Source organism: Myotis davidii, unplaced genomic scaffold (assembly GCF_000327345.1).
Source record: "Myotis davidii unplaced genomic scaffold, ASM32734v1 scaffold376, whole genome shotgun sequence".
Lineage (NCBI taxonomy): Eukaryota > Metazoa > Chordata > Mammalia > Chiroptera > Vespertilionidae > Myotis > Myotis davidii.
Genome location: NW_006288121.1, coordinates 2,622,660 through 2,642,356, shown reverse-complemented (window position 1 = coordinate 2,642,356; position 19,697 = coordinate 2,622,660). Strand labels below are relative to the sequence as shown.

The 19,697-nt window shown below is 37.5% G+C and overlaps 1 protein-coding gene across 2 annotated transcripts in view; it reads left to right on the top strand.

Moving 5' to 3' along the window:
* Positions 1-19,697, top strand: part of NEBL (nebulette) — a 370,552-nt gene that overhangs the window by 307,810 nt on the left and 43,045 nt on the right. The window contains exons 12-18 of one of the 2 annotated variants that reach the window (XM_015561463.1): positions 355-461; positions 3,202-3,312; positions 5,351-5,461; positions 11,991-12,101; positions 12,267-12,377; positions 15,007-15,111; positions 17,031-17,123. The exons of the other annotated variant lie outside the window; for it this stretch is intronic. Of the exons in view, the coding sequence (XP_015416949.1) occupies positions 355-461; positions 3,202-3,312; positions 5,351-5,461; positions 11,991-12,101; positions 12,267-12,377; positions 15,007-15,111; positions 17,031-17,123 (749 nt within the window). The remainder of the gene's footprint in view (positions 1-354; positions 462-3,201; positions 3,313-5,350; positions 5,462-11,990; positions 12,102-12,266; positions 12,378-15,006; positions 15,112-17,030; positions 17,124-19,697) is intronic. 2 annotated transcript variants of the gene reach the window in all.

Genomic DNA, 19,697 nt, shown 5'->3' with positions numbered 1-19,697 from the left:
CTAACATTTTACTGCTTTTATGAGGATTTGAGGCATGTGTAAAGTGCCTGTCATAATAAGCATGCAAAGAGATCAGCGAAAGGACTTGTATGGATGCATATAAGCATAACCAATGGACATAAGACACTGGGGGATAGCGGAGGCGGGGGATTGTCTAGGGCCGGGGGGGGGGGAATGGACACATATGTAATACCCTTTGTAATACTTTAAGCAAAAAAATAAAAGAAGACTGAGGTGGTAATATTGCATAATGAAAATATCAATTTTATTCTGGGGACTCTTGTTCTAATATCTTTTCAACAGGCACTAGTATGTTGTTAGTTTAAAAATTATGTGATCTCATTTAACAGAGAGTTTACAGAGAGGATTTTGAGAGAGAGATTAAAGGAAGGTCATCACTGGATTTAGACAAGACTCCAGAATTTCTGCATGTAAAGTACATCACCAACTTACTGAAGGAGGTATGATCCTGATATTTACCATTATTGCAAAAGAAACTAAAAACTAAAGGAATAACCCTGGAAGTATTTATTTAACAATTCTCTATTAATTCAATGAATTTCAGATATTAATCTGTTACTTTTCCCTCACTTTGACCTTTACTAATAGAGTTTCTAATTTCCATATTAGAACCAGCTTTGTCTCAAACTTCCCTGCAGCATTCTCATGGCAGTTGATATTAGAAATAAGGTGCTCATGTGTGAAGGTCTGGATAAATGGTACATTACTTATAAGTGGTTTGTGTTCTGAGTCGGGGAAGATATATTTAGCATATTGAACACAAGAACTTATGTCCATTTTTTTAATTTTATTCTCAGCAGGATTTCCCTCCAAATTTAGTGGTGCATTTGGCGCACAATTAGTGTATTAAATTTATTGAGCATTAAGTTCCTCAAATCTAATAGAAATACCATGCTCACTGTCTAGCCCTTGTTTAAACGTTTTGTCTCCTTTTTTTAAGTTTTATTTTTTTAAATTAAATCTTTATTTTTGAAAGTATTACATATGTCCCCCAACCCCCATTGACCCCTTCTAGCCTGACCCTGGTCCCCACCCCAGGCTTTCTCCACGCTATTGTCTGTGTCCATGGATTATGCATATTTGCATACAATTTATTTGGTTGATCTCTTCCTACCCACCCACCCCTACCTTCTCTCTGAGTAGATTTTTTTTTTAAATGGCAACAAAGTAACCTGGAGCCCTTCCAACTCTCTATTTAAATAGATTCTTTTTACATTAAGAGAAAGCATTAAAGACCTCCATTTCATGCTGAATTTTGAACTGAAGAAATTATTCCTGAATGAAATGTCTTAAACCAATGAAATAAGAGTGTATAATTACCTACATAGAAGTGCATCATTTAAAAAATGAAGTGCCAATTGGGCTTTATCTTTCGACTGCTTTTACACATTTAATGTGATTCACTGTTGTAATATATGTTGGGCTGTAATAGGTGTATAATTTATGGAAGAGTACTTTTGCTACCTTATCTTTGTTCACTTTCACTACTATAAAGTATTTTGAAGTTGAAAGCTATTCAAGTGGCAATTTCCTACTCTTATTGATTTCCATTTAAAAAATATTTACTCTTGCCCAGCTGGTTGTGGCTCAGTTGGTTGAGTGCCATCCCCATGCATCATGAGGTCACCATTCAATTCCTAGTCAGGGCACATGCCCGGGTTTCTGGCTTGATTCCCAGTAGGGGGCGTGCAAGAGGCAGCTGATTGATGTTTCTCTCTTACTGGTATTTCTATCTCTCCATATCTCTTCCTCTCCCTCTAAAAAATCAATAAAAGCATATTTTAAAAACGTAAGAAATATCCACTACTTATGTGATTTGTTAAAAGGGGAATCCTTTCATAATTTACATACAAATGACAATGTGAGCTCTAATTTGAATCCATTAATGACTTTAATAGTATATCAGTACCTTTTTCTTTTATTCCTCTTTTTGAGTGAATTTTTTTTTTTTTAGATTTATTGATTCAACATGTATAGGATAGAAAAAGGCCCAGAAGTCTATAATTAAAAATCTTTTAATTAAGTTATAGAGATGTCTAATTTTAAAAAGGTACTTTTAGTCACTTAATGAAATTGTAACTTTGCTTTCTAAGTGTAAGCATTTAGCTTTAAGTAGTCTTTGCATTTTTTATTTTATTATGGTTTTTACATATATCTTGCCATTTAGAGTGTTCAAAATATCATTTTATGCTGCATTTCATTTGATTCTCACCATTAGCCTTTAACATTGGTAGATCAGTATTTTAATTTTAATTTTGTCCATGTGGAAATCAAGGTCAGTTACTTAAAGCCTTCTTAAAGGTTGCGTAACCAAATTATTAAAGTAACTCTTTTCTCCAAGTCATTTGACTCTTAGAGCTCTTTCCAAATTTACATGCAGGTCGTTACTATGTCTTGTAGGCTATTAGTAAGCAGAGGACCAGCTAACATCATTATAGTGTACAAAGAGAAAATAACATGAAGCAAAACCTAGAATTAACTAGAACATGATTTCTTATCACTAAAGAAAGTTTCATCTTTCATAAGTGCAACTTAGTCAAATTGGATTAAGGTATTTTCATAATGTGGTTAGTAAGAAGACAAGAAATTCATTAGTACAAAAAAACTCAAGTTATTACATGTGTTAGTAAAAACATTTAGATGTACTTAAAATATAATATTAAAATAGGTGATATTCAAACATTATATTATAAACCAATTAGGAAATTATTTAGCTTTATGAGCTTTGAATAAAATGGAAACTTATTTTAAAACTTTGGCTACACCAATCCATTGGATTTTGTAATTTTTCATTCTTTTCAACTATGTTCTTTTGGTGATTCTTATTTTATAGACAGTTTTTGCAAAATACTTTAAAAAATAAATAAGAAGCATGTATTCCTAAGATCTTCCTCACCACTTAAAAGAAAGGCATTTTAAAAAATGTGGCACCAATATGGTACCAAAGTATATCGGAAGAAAGGATGAAAGGGAAAAGACTGATAACAGTGGAAGCCACCCTACATATGTTTAAAAGAGAAACTTTCTGTGGGAAATAAGGAGCATGAATGCTCAGGAGTCTGAATCATTCTTTCCTAGAAACAGTTTCTCCTTTCTGTGGTTTCTAGAAAATAAGTAAAACTGTGTAAAGATTAAAGAGATTCCCAATAAATTACAAATTGTATTATTTTTATATCATAGAAGGAATATAGAAAAGATTTGGAAAATGAAATAAAAGGGAAAGGAATGGAACTTAATTCAGAAGTGCTTGATATTCAAAGAGCAAAACGAGCATCTGAAATAGCTAGTGAGGTGAGTATATTTCTTTTACAGCGGGGAATGTATGAACTTTTAGCTGATTTGTTATCTATAAATCTTTCTCAAAGATTTTGTATTTTTTAATAGGTACAAATAAAAATATTATAGATATTTTTATAGATAAAATACATATATATTCTATATATTCCACAACTTTTATGTGTAAGATGATTATGAGTAGCTATGTCCTAGTAGTCTTTTCCAAATCAATGATTTTTTTAAATGATTCTCATTATCTTCTTTTTCTATAGTATGAGAAAAATGACTATTTGCCCATTTTAGAGACAAATCTATATTATAAACCAATATAAGTTTATGAGCTATAACTTGATCTTTTAAGTAATTAAAAGGCAGAAGTTTAGGGAGTTGTGTTATCACGGTCTAGTGATAACTGCAGCTTAAATGTTCATGTGCTGACAAACCAAATCTCCCAATCCTTGCCTAGAATGCTGTATGAGTCTACTTAAATCTCTTTATTAACATGGAAGTGGCCATTGCTAACTTTACATCATGAAATTTGGTATCAAACAATGGCACTGTGCTTTGAGGAATGAATATAGCTGAATTTAGCAGTGAAAAAATCCAAAGCTTTATACCCATTTGTTAATAAACTGTGGCAATGATGATGATGATGATGATGATGACCATGTTAGTCAGATTGCAAATGACAGAAACCCAACGCAAACTGGGTTGAGCAACAAAGGAAACATTTTGAGTTTTGACTAGAGAAGTCCAAAGATCAGGTTTCCTTCAGGTTGGAATTCAAATGTTTCTCTTCCTCATTCTTAGTCCCGCTATCTTCTCTACTGCTTTACTGTTGGGAGGCTGTCTCTAAGTGATGGCCCCCCTTAATGACAAGATAACTATATTTGTGGCCAGTAATCCCAGTGGGAAGTGAGCATCTGAATTCTTGTAGTTATAATTTAAGTCCAAAGATTGACTCTCACCAAATCAGCTTCTATCCTGTGCCCACACCTGACCCAGTAATTGTGTCTAAGGTCAGGGGACTGTAATGTGCTGATGACCTCAGATGGTTCTTCTGGTCACCCATTGTATAGTTAACTTCCGAAGTAGTTTAACAACGTTTTAAATATAAACTATTCTAAGTTGTTACGTGTTTTAAAAAATTTACATTCATCTTTGACCATATTCCCGTTCTTTAAATAAATTAAAGGAACCATTAAAAGCATTCTAGTGGATTTAAAAATATATGTGGAGAGTAGGAAAATCAACCAACCCAAAGTGTATGGATTGAGAAGGGTTACAGGTAATTCCTGAAAAGAAAATTATGGAACTTTTTGCCAGAAGAAGGAGGAATGGATGCTAGTCAGGCAAAAACAACAGTTGTTCACCATCATCTTTGGCTCATATTTTCATTGCATATTCCTATATTAATACTTTTCTACAAATTCATTTATTATGGTGACATATCCAGCGTAGATTTACAAATGCAATCCTTTGTCATAATATTTGGAAAAAATTGTCTTGAACCCTCAGTGGCAGATGCAGTTGAATGGCAAGATGGTGACTAGAGCAGCAATAAACCAGGTCTTAGTGCATAGGTATAGCAGTGGAAGACCAGAAGATGCTATCAGTTATTGAATACCCCTCACAGTGATCCTTCATGAGGAATCATTATCCCATTTTGCATATTAGTGAACCAAAAATGTTAAGAAACATTCCAGTGTCACACAGCTGTCAGGGCCTCAAAGTCAGTCTTTTTACAGAATCCACTCACTTAAACCTGCCTCCCTGTCCTCCAGACCCCAGGACAGTTGTCAGTGAAGATTCTCACTGCCTTTTTACAGTAAAAGTCTTCAGAACTTTATATACTTTTCTTCAGTGAGAATAGTGATGAGAGTTATAAGAGGTTCAGAGACTTTAGTTCTAGGTGATCATTCATAGCACTAAGCTGTGATGTTTTCTTTTTCTTTTCTTTATAAATATGGTAAGCCATTTTTTTTGGTATCATTGAATACAAACATGATTGTCCCCTGAGTGTCTGAATGTTGTAAATATTGCTGTTTTTCAGAAAGAATACAAGAAAGACCTAGAGTCAGAAATTAAAGGGAAAGGAATGCAAGTTGGCATTGATACCCTTGAAATACAACATGCCAAAAAAGCTTCAGAGATAGCTTCAGAGGTGAGTAGAGTAAGCAGACCTATAGAATCATATTTCAGAGCTTAACAAATCATATTAGCAACTTGATTAGTACCTGGAATTTTGCAAAGCTTTCTGTGACTAATTTAACAGTTTGGAATGGAAACCATTTCAAATCATCATGCTTATTTGAAAACTTACAGTTTCTGCTTGGCTCATTTCCTTTAAATATATCAAAGAAAATTTTGGGAAAGGCATTTTAATATAACAAACACACATGTACACACATCTTACCTTATCCTATAATGCAACAAATTTCCTGTTAATCTAGGGCCTAGATTCTAGGCTATGATAAATGTTTTCATATTCCTTTTTCTTTAAGGATGGATCATGTGCTACTTGACATTTCTGTTTCCAACTTTCTCTTTTTTACTTTTAAATTTTGTTTTATTGCTTAAAATATTACAAAGAGTAGTACATATATCTCCTTTTTTTTTTTTCCAACTTTCTGAGCAGAATTTGAAAATCACATATGAAGACTCTAGCCTGTCATTGATAGCCATTTCTGTGTGATTTGGTTGCATGTCCTCAAAATATCCTCTGTTGACCTCATCACCATTCCTATAATTTCTACAGAGTCAGCATTTGGGGGTGGGGTATTATATGTCCTCAATGACCATGTTCTTTTGTCTAATACCATTTCCTCTTCGTGTAATACATGTAATGACAGGATGTTAATTTAGGAGTTTTGGCTTAAATGCGATGATATGATACATATCAGGTAACAAAGTTGTAGGAGTCAGATTATATGTGTATTTTTCAAAGGATATGCTCCAGAATTGGTTCCATACCTCTTGAACTTCCCCCCAAACTTTCAAGAACATAAAAGGGTTGGCAGATTAGAGAGTAGTTGGGAAGAGATGATTTTGTGAGAAATATATGTAAAGAGAAAGTTGGGGATACAGGTTAAGGGGCATTGCTTATCTCCAAGCTGATAATGAAGATGCTTCAGTGGAGCTGCTCTGAGAGCTATAACATGGCACTTGAGTGAGAAGAGCTGGCTCCGGTTGACTCCCACTCTGGATATCTGGAGGGTGGAGGTAGCTAACTCATTGCCAGGGGAGTGACTGCCAGGGGGGGTGGGATGGCCATAATTGGTTTAGATAAAAACATGGGGTCGGCATAGAATTCTTGACCCATATTGGTTCCATTTAGAAATGGCAGAGGGGAAATACATGCTGAAGAAGTCTTACAAACCTCCTTTCACTCTGACCCTAATTCTTGTCTCTTCTTGAGAGATAGCCATTGTTATAAACTTGTTGTAGAGCCTTCCAGATCTATATTTATGTATATATTAGAAGCCTAGTGCATGAATTTTGTGCACAGGTAGGGTCCCTAAGCCTGGCTGGTGATCAGGGCCCTTTGGGGCCTTTGGGTTGCCAGCCAGGGCCTTCCTTCATTCCACACTGTCCCCTGGTGGTCAGCGTATGTCACAGCGAGCTATCAAACTCCTGGTCTCCTAAGGGGATACTTTGCATATTAACTTTTTTTTTGGTATCATTGAATACAAACATGATTGTCCCCTGAGTGTCTGAATGTTGTAAATATTGCTGTTTTTCAGAAAGAATACAAGAAAGACCTAGAGTCAGAAATTAAAGGGAAAGGAATGCAAGTTGGCATTGATACCCTTGAAATACAACATGCCAAAAAAGCTTCAGAGATAGCTTCAGAGGTGAGTAGAGTAAGCAGACAGAGGGGAAATACATGCTGAAGAAGTCTTACAAACCTCCTTTCACTCTGACCCTAATTCTTGTCTCTTCTTGAGAGATAGCCATTGTTATAAACTTGTTGTAGAGCCTTCCAGATCTATATTTATGTATATATTAGAAGCCTAGTGCATGAATTTTGTGCACAGGTAGGGTCCCTAAGCCTGGCTGGTGATCAGGGCCCTTTGGGGCCTTTGGGTTGCCAGCCAGGGCCTTCCTTCATTCCACACTGTCCCCTGGTGGTCAGCGTATGTCACAGCGAGCTATCAAACTCCTGGTCTCCTAAGGGGATACTTTGCATATTAACACTCTCTCTGGAACATACATTTGTACACAGACTAAAAACTTAACATGTACTAGTACTTTGTTCTGTGCTTGCTTTTCTCACTTAATATTATAGACCCTTTCCATGTCACTTCATATAATTCTTCCTCATTCTTATTAAAAAACTAGAAGCATGGTGCACAAAATCCATGCACTCAGGGGCGTCCCTCAGCCTGGCCTGAACCCTCTCACAGTCTGGGAGCCCTCTGGGGATGTCTCACTGATGGCTTAGGCCTGCTCAGGAAAAGCAGGCCTAAGCTGGCAGTCGGACATCCTTAGTGCTGCCACGGAGACGGGAGTGGCTCCCGCCACCGCCACTGTGCTCACCAGCCGTGAGCCCGGCTCAGAGATTCTGGCTGAGCAGTGCTTCCCCTGTGGGAGCCCACTGACGACCATGGGGCAGCTCCTGCATTGAGTGTCTGCCCTCTGGTGGTCAGTGCATGTCATAGTGAGCAGTTGAGTGGCCTTAGGATATCATTAGCATATTATGCTTTGATTGGTTGAAAGTCCGACCAGACAACTGGACAGTTAGCATATTAGGCTTTTATTATATAGGATTAAGTGTTCTATAACATGGATGAAAAGATGTAACAATTTACCTTTTGGTGTTTCATAGGTATTACCACATGTAGATGACATATACAACCTATATAATAAAAGAGAAACATGTAAATTGACCATCCCTTTGCTACACTCACCAGCCAATCAGGGTGAACATGCAAATTAACCCAACAAAGATGGTGAGTTAATTTGCATACACAGGCGCCAGGTGGAGAGCAGAAGCGGGACAGCCAGCAGCTTGGGGGGATGTGGCTCCCTTGGTCACTCCCTTGGGTAGACGTGGCTCCTTCAGTCGCCAGGCGGAGAGCAGAGCAGGAGAGCCGGAGGCTTGAGGGGCCGTGGCTCTCTTAGTCGCTCCAAGTGCAGGGAGCACCCAGGCAGCCCCAGGACTGGAAGCAGAAGCCCAGAGCATGGGGTGCACCAGGAATGCTGAGAATTGTAGTGCTGGTGACAGACGGATCTCCTAGACACTAGAGTAAAATGAGCCTGGAGCAAGTTACTGTTGCAGTGTGGGATAGAGAGAAAGCAAAGATGAGAGACATAAGTAAAATCAGAGTGTCTAGGAAAAATTAAAGGGAAGATATCCTAAAACTTCCCGGAAATCTCCACCAATGAAGCAAAGAAAAAAAAAATGCCTCTATTATTCTGTGAGCAACAAACCAAACTGGGTTGGGGTCTCAAATAATTCATTCATATTATTGCAATGACAGACAGAATCTCCCGGACTGGAGAGGGCTCCCCTGAGGGCTCCCAGATTGGAGAGGGTGCAGGTCGGGCTGAGGGATGCCCTCTCAACCCCCCCACTCCTTCCACCCCCATGCACGAATCTTCGTGCACCAAGCCCCTAGTGTATTATAACAGAGACTTGACATTACACACCCAAACCAGAATCCTTAATTTTTTCTCAGATCTTCTTCCTTCTTAACAGAGGGTGTCAATGAAATCCCAGAAGTCACTTTGATTCAATTGTCCGCAAGTTTTATTGACTCCACCCCCATAATGGTTTCCTAAAACCATCTCCTTCTCCCCACTTTCATCCAAGCTACCATCTCTACTACCTAGATTATTGCAATAGATTCCTAACCAGAATTTGCCCCCTTAGTATCCATTCTCTGCCTATCAGCCAGAACAATCCTTAAAGAATTAAATTATTTTCCCCAGTCATGTTCAGCATAGACGTCATGCTCCTTCCTCCTGCCCATCCTCATACTGCACCCTTCTTCCATGTTCATCATGCTACAGCCTCACAGGCTTCTAGTTTGTGTCTCCATAGGTTTTAGGGTCTCTATATAGCTCTCTTGTCTTCCTCAAAGTCCTTCCCCTGGTCTTTTGCATGGTTGGTTCTTCTTGTACTTTTTCTTCTTATTTATTTATTGGATTAATAGTACTTTCTTATGGCGATCTTCCTAGATTTCTGAATAACTACCCAGGTACTATCAAATAACTACTTATAAGTTTCTGAAGTTTTTATTTTGAGGAAGGGGTGACATCCAATATTAGTTCAAAGTACTGGATTAGTGTATGCTGCAGGGGAAAATCAAGGCTGCAGAAGAGTTTTCAATATTATCCTCGTGAGACTGAGTTGAGGCCAAAAAAAAAAAGCATCCTTTTACTGGAGAAAAGAATGTGGAAAGAACAAACTTTTTTATCTAAAGAACAGGCTTCTATGATGCATTACTTTTATGAAAGCTTGGAATTTCAGGTCTTTTCTTATTAGGTAATAGATTAGTTTATTCATTGATATGTTGATTTATATTTCTCTGTGTACCTTGGGATTATATAATAAGACAAAGGTACAAATTTAGTTATTAAGACCATAGAGGAAAAACAGGCATAGGGGAGTGAGCTATATTATGGTTCATATAGCCCAAATCAATTTTGGGGATGTAGTTATCTTTGCAATTCAAAAGTCTCATTTGCATATAATCATAGCCATGTCCCATTTTGCCCAAATTGACAAGTTATCAAATCCTTTTCAACGAGAGTTTGGGACATTGCCATAGTACAACATTTATTTTTTTAAAGTAAAGTCAGTGTGGTGTATTGTTACATGAATGATTAGTCCCCAATAGCCAAACCTTCTAGTACCCTAAGGTCATGATTTTTTTGATCCTGTGATTTTCTTTAGCGAATGGGACATTAGCAAAGATGATTCAGGGAGAGGCTCTGAAAAGGAATGTGCATTGGGGCTTATTTCATGTTGTTTTTTTTTCTAGGGTATTTTAGTATGCGTAATAAATAGCTGATGGCCCTAACCAATTTGGCTCAGTGGATAGAGCATCGGCCTGGGGACTGAAGGGTCCCAGGTTCAATTCTGGTCAAGGGCATGTACTTTGGTTGTGGGCATATCCCCATTAGAGGGTATGCAGAAGGCAGCTGATCAATGTTTCTAACTCTCTATTCCTCTCCTTTCCTCTCTGTAAAAAATCCATAAAATATATATTTTTTAAAAATAAATAGCTGATATAACTGGTGTCCTACATAGTCTATTTGTGGGCTTTAAAATACTTTAGATTTGATGGTTCATACTGGAAAACTAAATGACATGCCTTCTACATGGGACCTTGGTGGCCATCTATGACTAAAGCCTGAGTTCCTTCATATATTGTTCTTCAAATGAAGTGTCTTGTTTTGGGGCCTTCAGAGGCTTGCTAAAAATTTAGAGCTCCTTACAGACATAGTAATACTAGTATTTCAGTGTTATTCTTTTAAAAGTTAAACATTATTACTTGAACTCTTATTCAGAAAATTGAAACTGAGACCCTGAGTAACAATAGGCAGATTTATGACTGGAAGAAAGGAAAAATATAATATTTCTCTGAGATTGAGGTTTTTATTTACAACTTCTCTAAATTTAGCACTACCTCATAAATAAGCAAGACAGCATTTACTTTAAATTAGAGAATCTATAAATCTAGAGTATGTGAACACAATGTGAAATAACTGTTTTTGGAAGAAGTGTAATTTAGATACTGTCAATAACTTCTTCCTCTTAATAAAATTTTTCTTTGAAAAGTAGTATGCATCCAGAAAAGAATACAATTATGAGTACAGCTTGTTGAATTTTATAATAATTAGTTTTAAAGTGTGACAAGAGTCTTTTAAGACATTTGTGTGTGTAGTTTTGATATTTTGTAAGTAACAGATAATCCAACTCAAAATAGCTCAGGAAAGCAGAACATTTACTGTTCTTGTACCAAATAGCAGAGGAATTCTTAGACATAGCTTGATGTAGGACGCAGACTGGGTAAATCAGGTTTGGTTTCTATCTGTTAGTTCTTAGGCAGGCTTTCTTCTTCTGCTTGCAAAGAGGCATCTAGCAGCTCCTGGGGCCACTTCCTTCATGGACAGAAGGAAAGAGAGTCTTTTGATAGCTCATGAGGAGGAAGATGCACCTATCCCTGAACCAATCATGAAGAGCCAGGGATAGGTATAATGATCGATTTAGTCCAGCAGGGCCAATGCATCTGGGCAGTCTCCCCCGAGCTGAGTGGCTTAGAATGGGGAAGCAGTGGTAAGGGAGCTAAAACAGGGAAAGGGGGGAGTTAGATTTCAGGGAAACAACAAGCAATTATTCATTACAGAGCAAAAAGTGACAATTTTACTACCCATCTTACTGATATTCATTAACTGAGTGATATATTAATCTATAGTTCATCAATTTTCTCATATATAGAAAGTTTCCCCTGGATTAACTATGGTTTCTTTCTTAATTCAGGTGAGTAGGAAAAAGCCTTCTGACTATGTGACTAAGACATTCCAAGTCATGTTTCTACCACAAGTTAAAAATTCTAAACTTCTATGGAAATAAAAGACTTAAAGTTCCAGTATATCTCCAGAAGACATGATTCTGATGGTGAAATGACATCAAAATTTTAAAATTATTTTGGAGTTCTACTTGCATGTTTTATTTTTTACAGAAAGACTATAAAAGAGATCTAGAGACTGAAATTAAAGGGAAGGGCATGCAGGTGAGCACAGACACACTTGATATCCAGAGAGCCAAGAAAGCATCCGGAATGGCCAGCCAGGTAAGAAATGAATGACATACAAAGTTTAAAAAAACATATTGAATTGTACATAGATGAGTACAAATGGTATTTCCACGTGTGTGGCTTTGAGATTTGAACACATAAATATCTACATTGCTCTGGAAGGTTAAGCAAAGCACTGAAGATTCCTTTCTACTCTTTTAGATAGAATATAAGAAAGATCTGGAAACAGAAATCAAAGGGAAAGGAATGCAAGTGAGCATGGACGTTCTGGATATGCTGCGAGCCAAGAGAGCATCGGAAATCTATAGCCAGGTTGGTGTAGTTAAGCTGCTCAGAACAATGTATTCTAACAGCCAGTCACCATGTGTTTTGTGCATTGCCATGATGGATACCTTTTTGAGGGCACTGAATTCAAAGTCAGTGCACTCCATTGTAAAGGAACCATTGGCCAAACTTAATTAACTTCACTAATGAAAGGGACAACTGCTGCAGATTCAATTCCATGGACATTATTCATTGTCAGAGCTCCCCTGCTGGAGCCCCTGTTTTGCATTCAAGGACATTTTGACCTTTAAAAAACACACCAGAAAACTGTATTGCATACTTGGATCTAATGTTCACTCTACAGAAACAAGATTGCAAATGAATTAATTGTCTTTTTCCCCATTTCATAATGAGTATTATCTTTAAAATAGTTCCAACTAAAACTAAAAGTGAGTAAAACTGCACAAAGTGTAAGGTGAAAGTGAATCTATATCTATATCTATATATATATATATAAAAGTAACAGTTACAACGGAATGACCAGAATGACCAGTTGCTATGATGCACACTGAGCAGGCAGGCAGGCGAGTGGTTAGGGGCGAGCAGTCCTGGATTGCGAGAGGGTGCAGGCCAAGCAGAGGAACTTTCCCTTCCCGCCCACCCCCCACAAATTTTGTGCACCGGGCCTCTAATAATACTGAATAAAAATTAAGAACTAAGTTTTGTTTTTGGTTTTGTTTTTTGGTAAGATGCCAAATTTAACCTCAGGAAAACTTGATATAGGTGGCATACTGACCACAAAAGAAAATATTTAATGAAAGAATTAAAATCTGATTTGAGTAAAAATTTTCATTAGTGAAATATTTCCTACTGTAAAATTTCCATGGAAAAGAATGAATCTCAGTGGAAAATAAATAGTAAAGGGGATGAACTAAATTTGGTTAATGGGGTTTATGCTGAAAATAACGTTTAACCAAATTTTTTAAAATTCTGCTTAAAATATAAGCAAGGAGTCTAAACATCTGCTGGCTAAAAAATGTGAGAATCAAGATGGCAGAGTCAGCTGTCAAAGGAGTTGTCTGCGTCTCAGCCCCATCAGGTGACAGCAGTTGGGATGGTCCTGATGTGCATGTCCATCTGTCCTCAGTGTCTCATGATGGCATGTGAACTTGGAGAAGTGCTCGAACTAAATCAGCTAAACTAATATCCTAGATCAGTGGTTCTCAACTTTTCTAATGCCGCGACCCTTTAATATAATTCCTCATGCTGTGGTGACCCCTAATTTCATTGTTACATATTGAACATAATTAAAGCATAGTGATTTATCACAAAAACAATATGTAATTATATATGTGTTTTCTGATGGTCTTAGGTGACTCCTGTGAAAGGGTCGTTCGACCCCCAAAGGGGTTGCGACCCACAGGTTGAGAACCACTGTCCTAGATAAATATGTACACAAATGGCCATTTGAGTCAGTGGAGAGAAGTTGCTATCTCAGGAATACCAACCTCATTCATTCATTCATTCATTCAGCAAATACTTCCTGAGCACCTGTTTACATGCAAAATTAGATATGGTTTTGCTCTTTGGGAGGTACAGGTTAATTTAATAACCATGCAAGGAGAGTATGACAACCATGATACATGCTATGAGAAGGTAAAGGAATCAAGAGTAAAGGCTTTAAGAGGAGATTATGCCTCAGCTGCCAGAATTTCTGTTTTAACTTACCAGTGTTGATTTTTAAAAATTATTTTGGACACAGTGGAGTTCTAGAGGATGTAATGATGCTATGGTGCATTTCAACATGAACAAAATTACCTTTCCTAACAAGCAATAGTGTGCCATAATGATTAACATTACTGATTTTGGAATTAGAGTGCCCGGTTTTAAATCCTAGTTCTGACACTTCTTACTTAGTGACTCAGTTTCCCCATCTGTAAGAGGGAATAATAAAATAATTTTTATTTTAAGGCACTATTACTTTAATCAAATATATCTTTTTTTAATCCTTACCCAAGGATATGTTTTCATTGACTTTTAGAGAGAAAGGAAGGGAAAGGGAGATGATAGATAGATAGATAGATAGAGATATTGATCTATGAGAGAAGCATTGACAATCAACAGGTTGTCTCCCATATGCCCTGACCAGGGATTGAACCCAAAACCTAGGTATGTGCCTTGACTGGGAATTGAATCCATCATCTTGGTGTACAGGACGACACACCAGTCAACTGAGCCACCCAGCCAGGGCTCAAAAGTATTGTTACTTGAAGTAGGAAGAACATAAACCCAGAAGCACAAAAACAAGAAGGTATAGAGAGCTGAGTTACTTGCAGGAACTATGGGGTAACTGTGAACAGGGGTGGGACTGCTCCTAAAAGAGTAGGTTCTAAACAAAGAGTGGCTTAGAGGTCACGCCCTCCTGAGGCCTGGAATGGACAGGGGTGGGACCACTGCCTGAGCAGAGGTGAGGCCGCTCCCTGACTGCTGGCTTACTTGGTTAGCATACCCCTTATGTTTGCTGTTGCATCAACAACTGCTTTGAATCATATGATATAACTTGCAGCCATGTGGTAAAGTCGAATTTGAAGTAGTATCACTATCATTTTCTCTGTCTCTGTCTCATATGTGCACACACACTAAGTTTCAGGTTGATATTAACTGTTTGTATTTCTAGAAAAAGTATAAAGATGAAGCAGAGAAGATGCTTTCTAACTATTCTCCTGTGGCAGATACTCCTGAAATCCAGAGAATTAAGACAACTCAACAAAACATTAGTTCAGTGAGTAGCCATTATTTCTTTTTAGTCGCCTCCTTGAAATTGTATTTTGTACGGAGGACCTTCCCTCATTGTCTCATTTATTTTTCTGCATTACTTGAATTTTCTATCTGTGTTATCTTTATTTCTTTATTATGATTGTTTTAGAATTACAAATCCAAATTTTTTTCTTTAGTACAAGCTATAGTTATAGTTATTTTTAACTGAATTTATTAATTTTTACTCAGAAAAAGAGGTCTTAATCTTCTATACATACCTTTACCTTGAAGATGAAAATAGTCAGATAAAGAGATTTCCTTCCCAAACTTATTAGTTTGTAACCAGTTCTTAAACTTTCATATATTTATTTTGAGCAATAAGAATGGTATCAGCGCCATTAAGAAATCGGGGCCCTAGCTGGTATGGCTCGGTGAATAGAGCGTTGGCCTGTGGACTAAAGGGTCCCAGGTGTGATTCCGGTCAAGGGCACATGCTTGGGTTGGGGGCTCAACCCTCAGGTGGGGGCATTCAGGAGGCAGCCGATCAATGATTCTCTCTCATCATTGATGTTTCTATCTCTCTCTTCCTCTCCCTTCCTTTCTGAAATCAATGAAAATATGTATTTAAAAAAGAAAAAAAAAGAAATTGGGTATATGTTTAGTGGATATATGAACTTGAATTGTACGATATAACTTGCAGCCATGTGATAAAAACTGACCATATAGCCAGTATTTTTCTTTGTTTATTTTGTTAATCCTCACCTGAGGATTTTTTTTCCCATTGATTTTTACAGAGGATGGAATGGAAGGGGAGAGAGAGAGAGAAACATCGATGTGAGACAGACACATTGATTGGTTGCCTCCCGCATTGGTTGCAACCAGGGCTGGGGATCAAGCTGTAACCAGTATGTGCTCGTGACCAGAATCAAACCTGGGACCCTTCAGTCTATCGGCTGATGCTCTATCTACTGAGCCAAACCGGCTAAAGCCATACAGCCAGTATTTTAATGTAGAATTTAGCTCATTTAGTAGCTAAGCTCATCAAAATATAAATTCTATTAAGTCTGATAACTTCTGAAATATTTTTCTACTTGCTAAAAAATTGACAAGTGCTAATGGGCAAGTGCCTCTGAGTCTTCATAGTCAGGCTGTGCTAAGCAATGGAGTCCTGTTGGAAGGCAGGGTTTGAGAAAAAGACTTTTTTGGCTCTCAAGTCCTGTGATTTCATGGTATTCTAGATTTCTAGCTTTTGGAGAACATCTCTCATGTCACTCTCCCAACCCTGACATGTGGGTTATCACACTTCAAAAGAGGAATTCATTCTGTCCTCATGGCTTTCTTATAATTCTTCTATTTTTATTATTTTTTGTACAGCACTTTTTTTTAATTTATGTTGGAAAGGCGTAGATATTGGTGGGGGTGGAAAGACATGGGGAGTATAATGAATAAATGGAAGATGAGGAAAATACTGAATTATGTTGATGTTGATGATAGAGTTAATATTTTCTTTAAAGAGAACGAGGGCATTTTTGTGTTTGGAGATTAACACCTGCTTAAAATTTCATGCTGTTTTTGAATTAGTGAACTTTTATAATGTGCACTTTGATTTTTCTCAAATACCCAAGTGGCTTTTGTATTTTGAAGAAGGAAACTCCAGTTCTCTAACATATTCTTAGAGCAAATAATTTGTAACCATATAAGATACCAAGCATGCCTTAGAACATGCATAAGAGGGTTACTTGTAGGATTATGGCCTATGAAACCAAAGTTGGGCATTTATTCTCATAATGGATTATTTAATTGATTAATGTGCCAATGGTACTCATAAATAGAAGCTGTAATCACATTACTCCAAGACTTGAGAAATTGTCTTTTATAAAAATCAAGTCTAGGGTTTGAATGCTAATAAGCGTATAGTTATTATTTCATTCTCTTATAATAAAGGTATTTTATAAGAAAGAAGTAGGAGCTGGCACAGCAGTAAAAGATTCTCCAGAGATTGAACGAGTGAAGAAAAATCAGCAGAATATTAGTTCAGTAAGTTCTCTATGGCATTAATTACCCTTTCCAAAAGCAAATGTAAGTTAGATAAATGTTTTTCATTCTTTACTAAACTAGTTGCCTTTTTCTTTTATTCTTTACTTTGTTGACATGCTATTTCATCAAATATCAAATATCTAACTTTCAGAAGGAAAATTGTAGCTTTCTTCCCCTTGAACCTAAAGCAGTGTTTCATCTTGCTGTATCATAGAGCACAAGAGATCGATCACTTTAATAGTATAGTCATGACATCTAGGACTAGATTTTATCTTTTTAAACAGAATTTTCACTGTATTAAATTTTGTAGAGAAAGGATACATTTCAGTACCTCTCTGCAACTTGGAAGAAAGGAATTTTGCCCTGGAGAATGATTAAAGGCCTAGAGCAGCTGTGGGCAAACTACGGCCTGCGGGCCGGATCCGGCCCATTTGAAAACTAAAAAAGTAAAAAAATTTCATAGTAAACTTGATAAGTGAGACATTTAATATATATTGTTGTTTCTGATTTGGGGGTGGAGAAAACCTTGAGTTCCTGCCAGAAAACAAGCGTGCTTCGGTGTTTTTCAGTGCATAAGCAGAATCACAAGTAGAGTCTGAAGAGGCCTCTAGAAGGCAGTGTGGTCTGGTGGGAAGGGGGAGTCTAGTGAAGGTGGTGGTGGAGTGGTCAGAAGAAAATTCAAATCCTGGCTGCACCTCTTACCAGCCATGGTGGCCATCCCTTCACTTCCCATTAGCTGGGAACCCTTTGTAGAAAAGTCTTAATGGAAATACCCACTTCTGCTTTGTTGTGGGGGCCTCTCTGTCCCCCACCGGCCTCACACAGTGCCTGGTACAAGGCAAAGCCTCATTATTTAATAACTAGTGGCCTGGTGCATGAAATTCATGCACATTAAGTAGGAATTAATTAGGGGAAATATTTTAATATTGCTATTTGCCCTGTCTCTATAATAGAAGTGTCAGAGATGAAAAAAATTAGTAAAATGTATATGAAAATCTTCCTCCTGTCAGAGTCCGGGGTGCACCACACACACGGAGGCTGCAGAGTGGTTATGAGTATAGACCAGCCGTGGGCAAACTACGGCCCGTGGGCCGGATCTGGCCCGTTTGAAATGAATAAAACTAAAAAAAAAAAAAGGCCGTACCCTTTTGTGTAATGATGTTTACTTTGAATTTATATTAGTTCACACAAACACTCCATCCATGCTTTTGTTCCAGCCCTCCGGTCCAGTTTAAGAACCCATTGTGGCCCTTGAGTCAAAAAGTTTGCCCACCCCTGGCCTAGAACATTTATTTGGTGTCTTAAGAGAAGGTTTCAAAGTCCCCATTGGCCTCTACCTCTTCCAGCTTCTAGCAAAGGAAAACGTACACTTTAACTATCATTTGTAAATTAACTTCCCTTCCATTTCCTTTTGAGCTGGATGGGATGGTTGGGGAGGTGCTTAATGTTATGGGTATAATAACAAAATTGCTTGACATTGACAATGGATAATTGCTATCCATACATCAATGGGCATCCTCCCATGTATGTTTAGTTTGTTGACGAGGAAGTCTAAAGGGTTCTTTTCTTGAATCCCCATTTAGGCCTTCTCTTTACCTTCATCCTTGGAGGCCAAGCCTTTCTTTAAGTAATCCAAGTGAAAATTCCTTGATTCTATTCATGTGTCAGGAACTCCAATAGTTACATGGCATCCAATTTAGAATATGAGTGTGTGGGCATTTGGGGAGAAGGAGCAGGAAAGGCAACTAATGCTGTAGTAAAATGTACTTCGAAATGAATTTATAAGAAATCTACAGAATGTTGGTGTAATAAAATCTCTGTGGCATGAATGAAGGTATCTCCTGCAGAAAGTACAAGGAGAAGGGCCTAATACTGCGGGTATATACATGTGCTGTGCTCCACATGGAGAGAGCCTGTGTCAGGCAACACTCAGGTCTGGTAGGAAATTAGTTTGGCAGAAAAGTGTAAAATGTTTGTTTCCTTCACTTCCAAATGATAATATTTGAAATGTACACATCAGTGTAGTGGAATATAATGTTATAAATGTTCTGTAGCGTGCAGTTCTATTGCCTACAGTGAAATGACTGTGCCATTTTGATTAGAGTCCCATGGAAAACAAAAATGCTCATCTTTAATCATGTTTAACTTCTCACCCGAGGAAAATCACACCAAGTAGTACAGTATATCATTTGTTCTCCCAGCGTCCCACTGCCTCTGCCAGCACAATAAATGCATAGTTCTGCGTCTCTGTGAGGTTGGGCCATAAACTCCTGTTTAGTATTCAAATGGAAAGTTGCCCTTTCAAGATTAGCTAGATCTGTCAAACCAAGATATGATTCTCTAACATTTAAAGATCTCGACATTTTCCACCTCCAGAGTACAAGCCTTTTAGCTATTAGCTTTCTCTGAGAACCATTTCTGAATCTTATTTAGAAGTAGCCTGTTTCTGCGTACTCTCAATTTAACTCTTTTGGATCCAGACTAATATTGGCATTATTACTCACATTAAATCCATAGACACTGCAATAGATGATATCTGAGGTATTCAGGTACCACTTTTTTTTTGACTCCCCG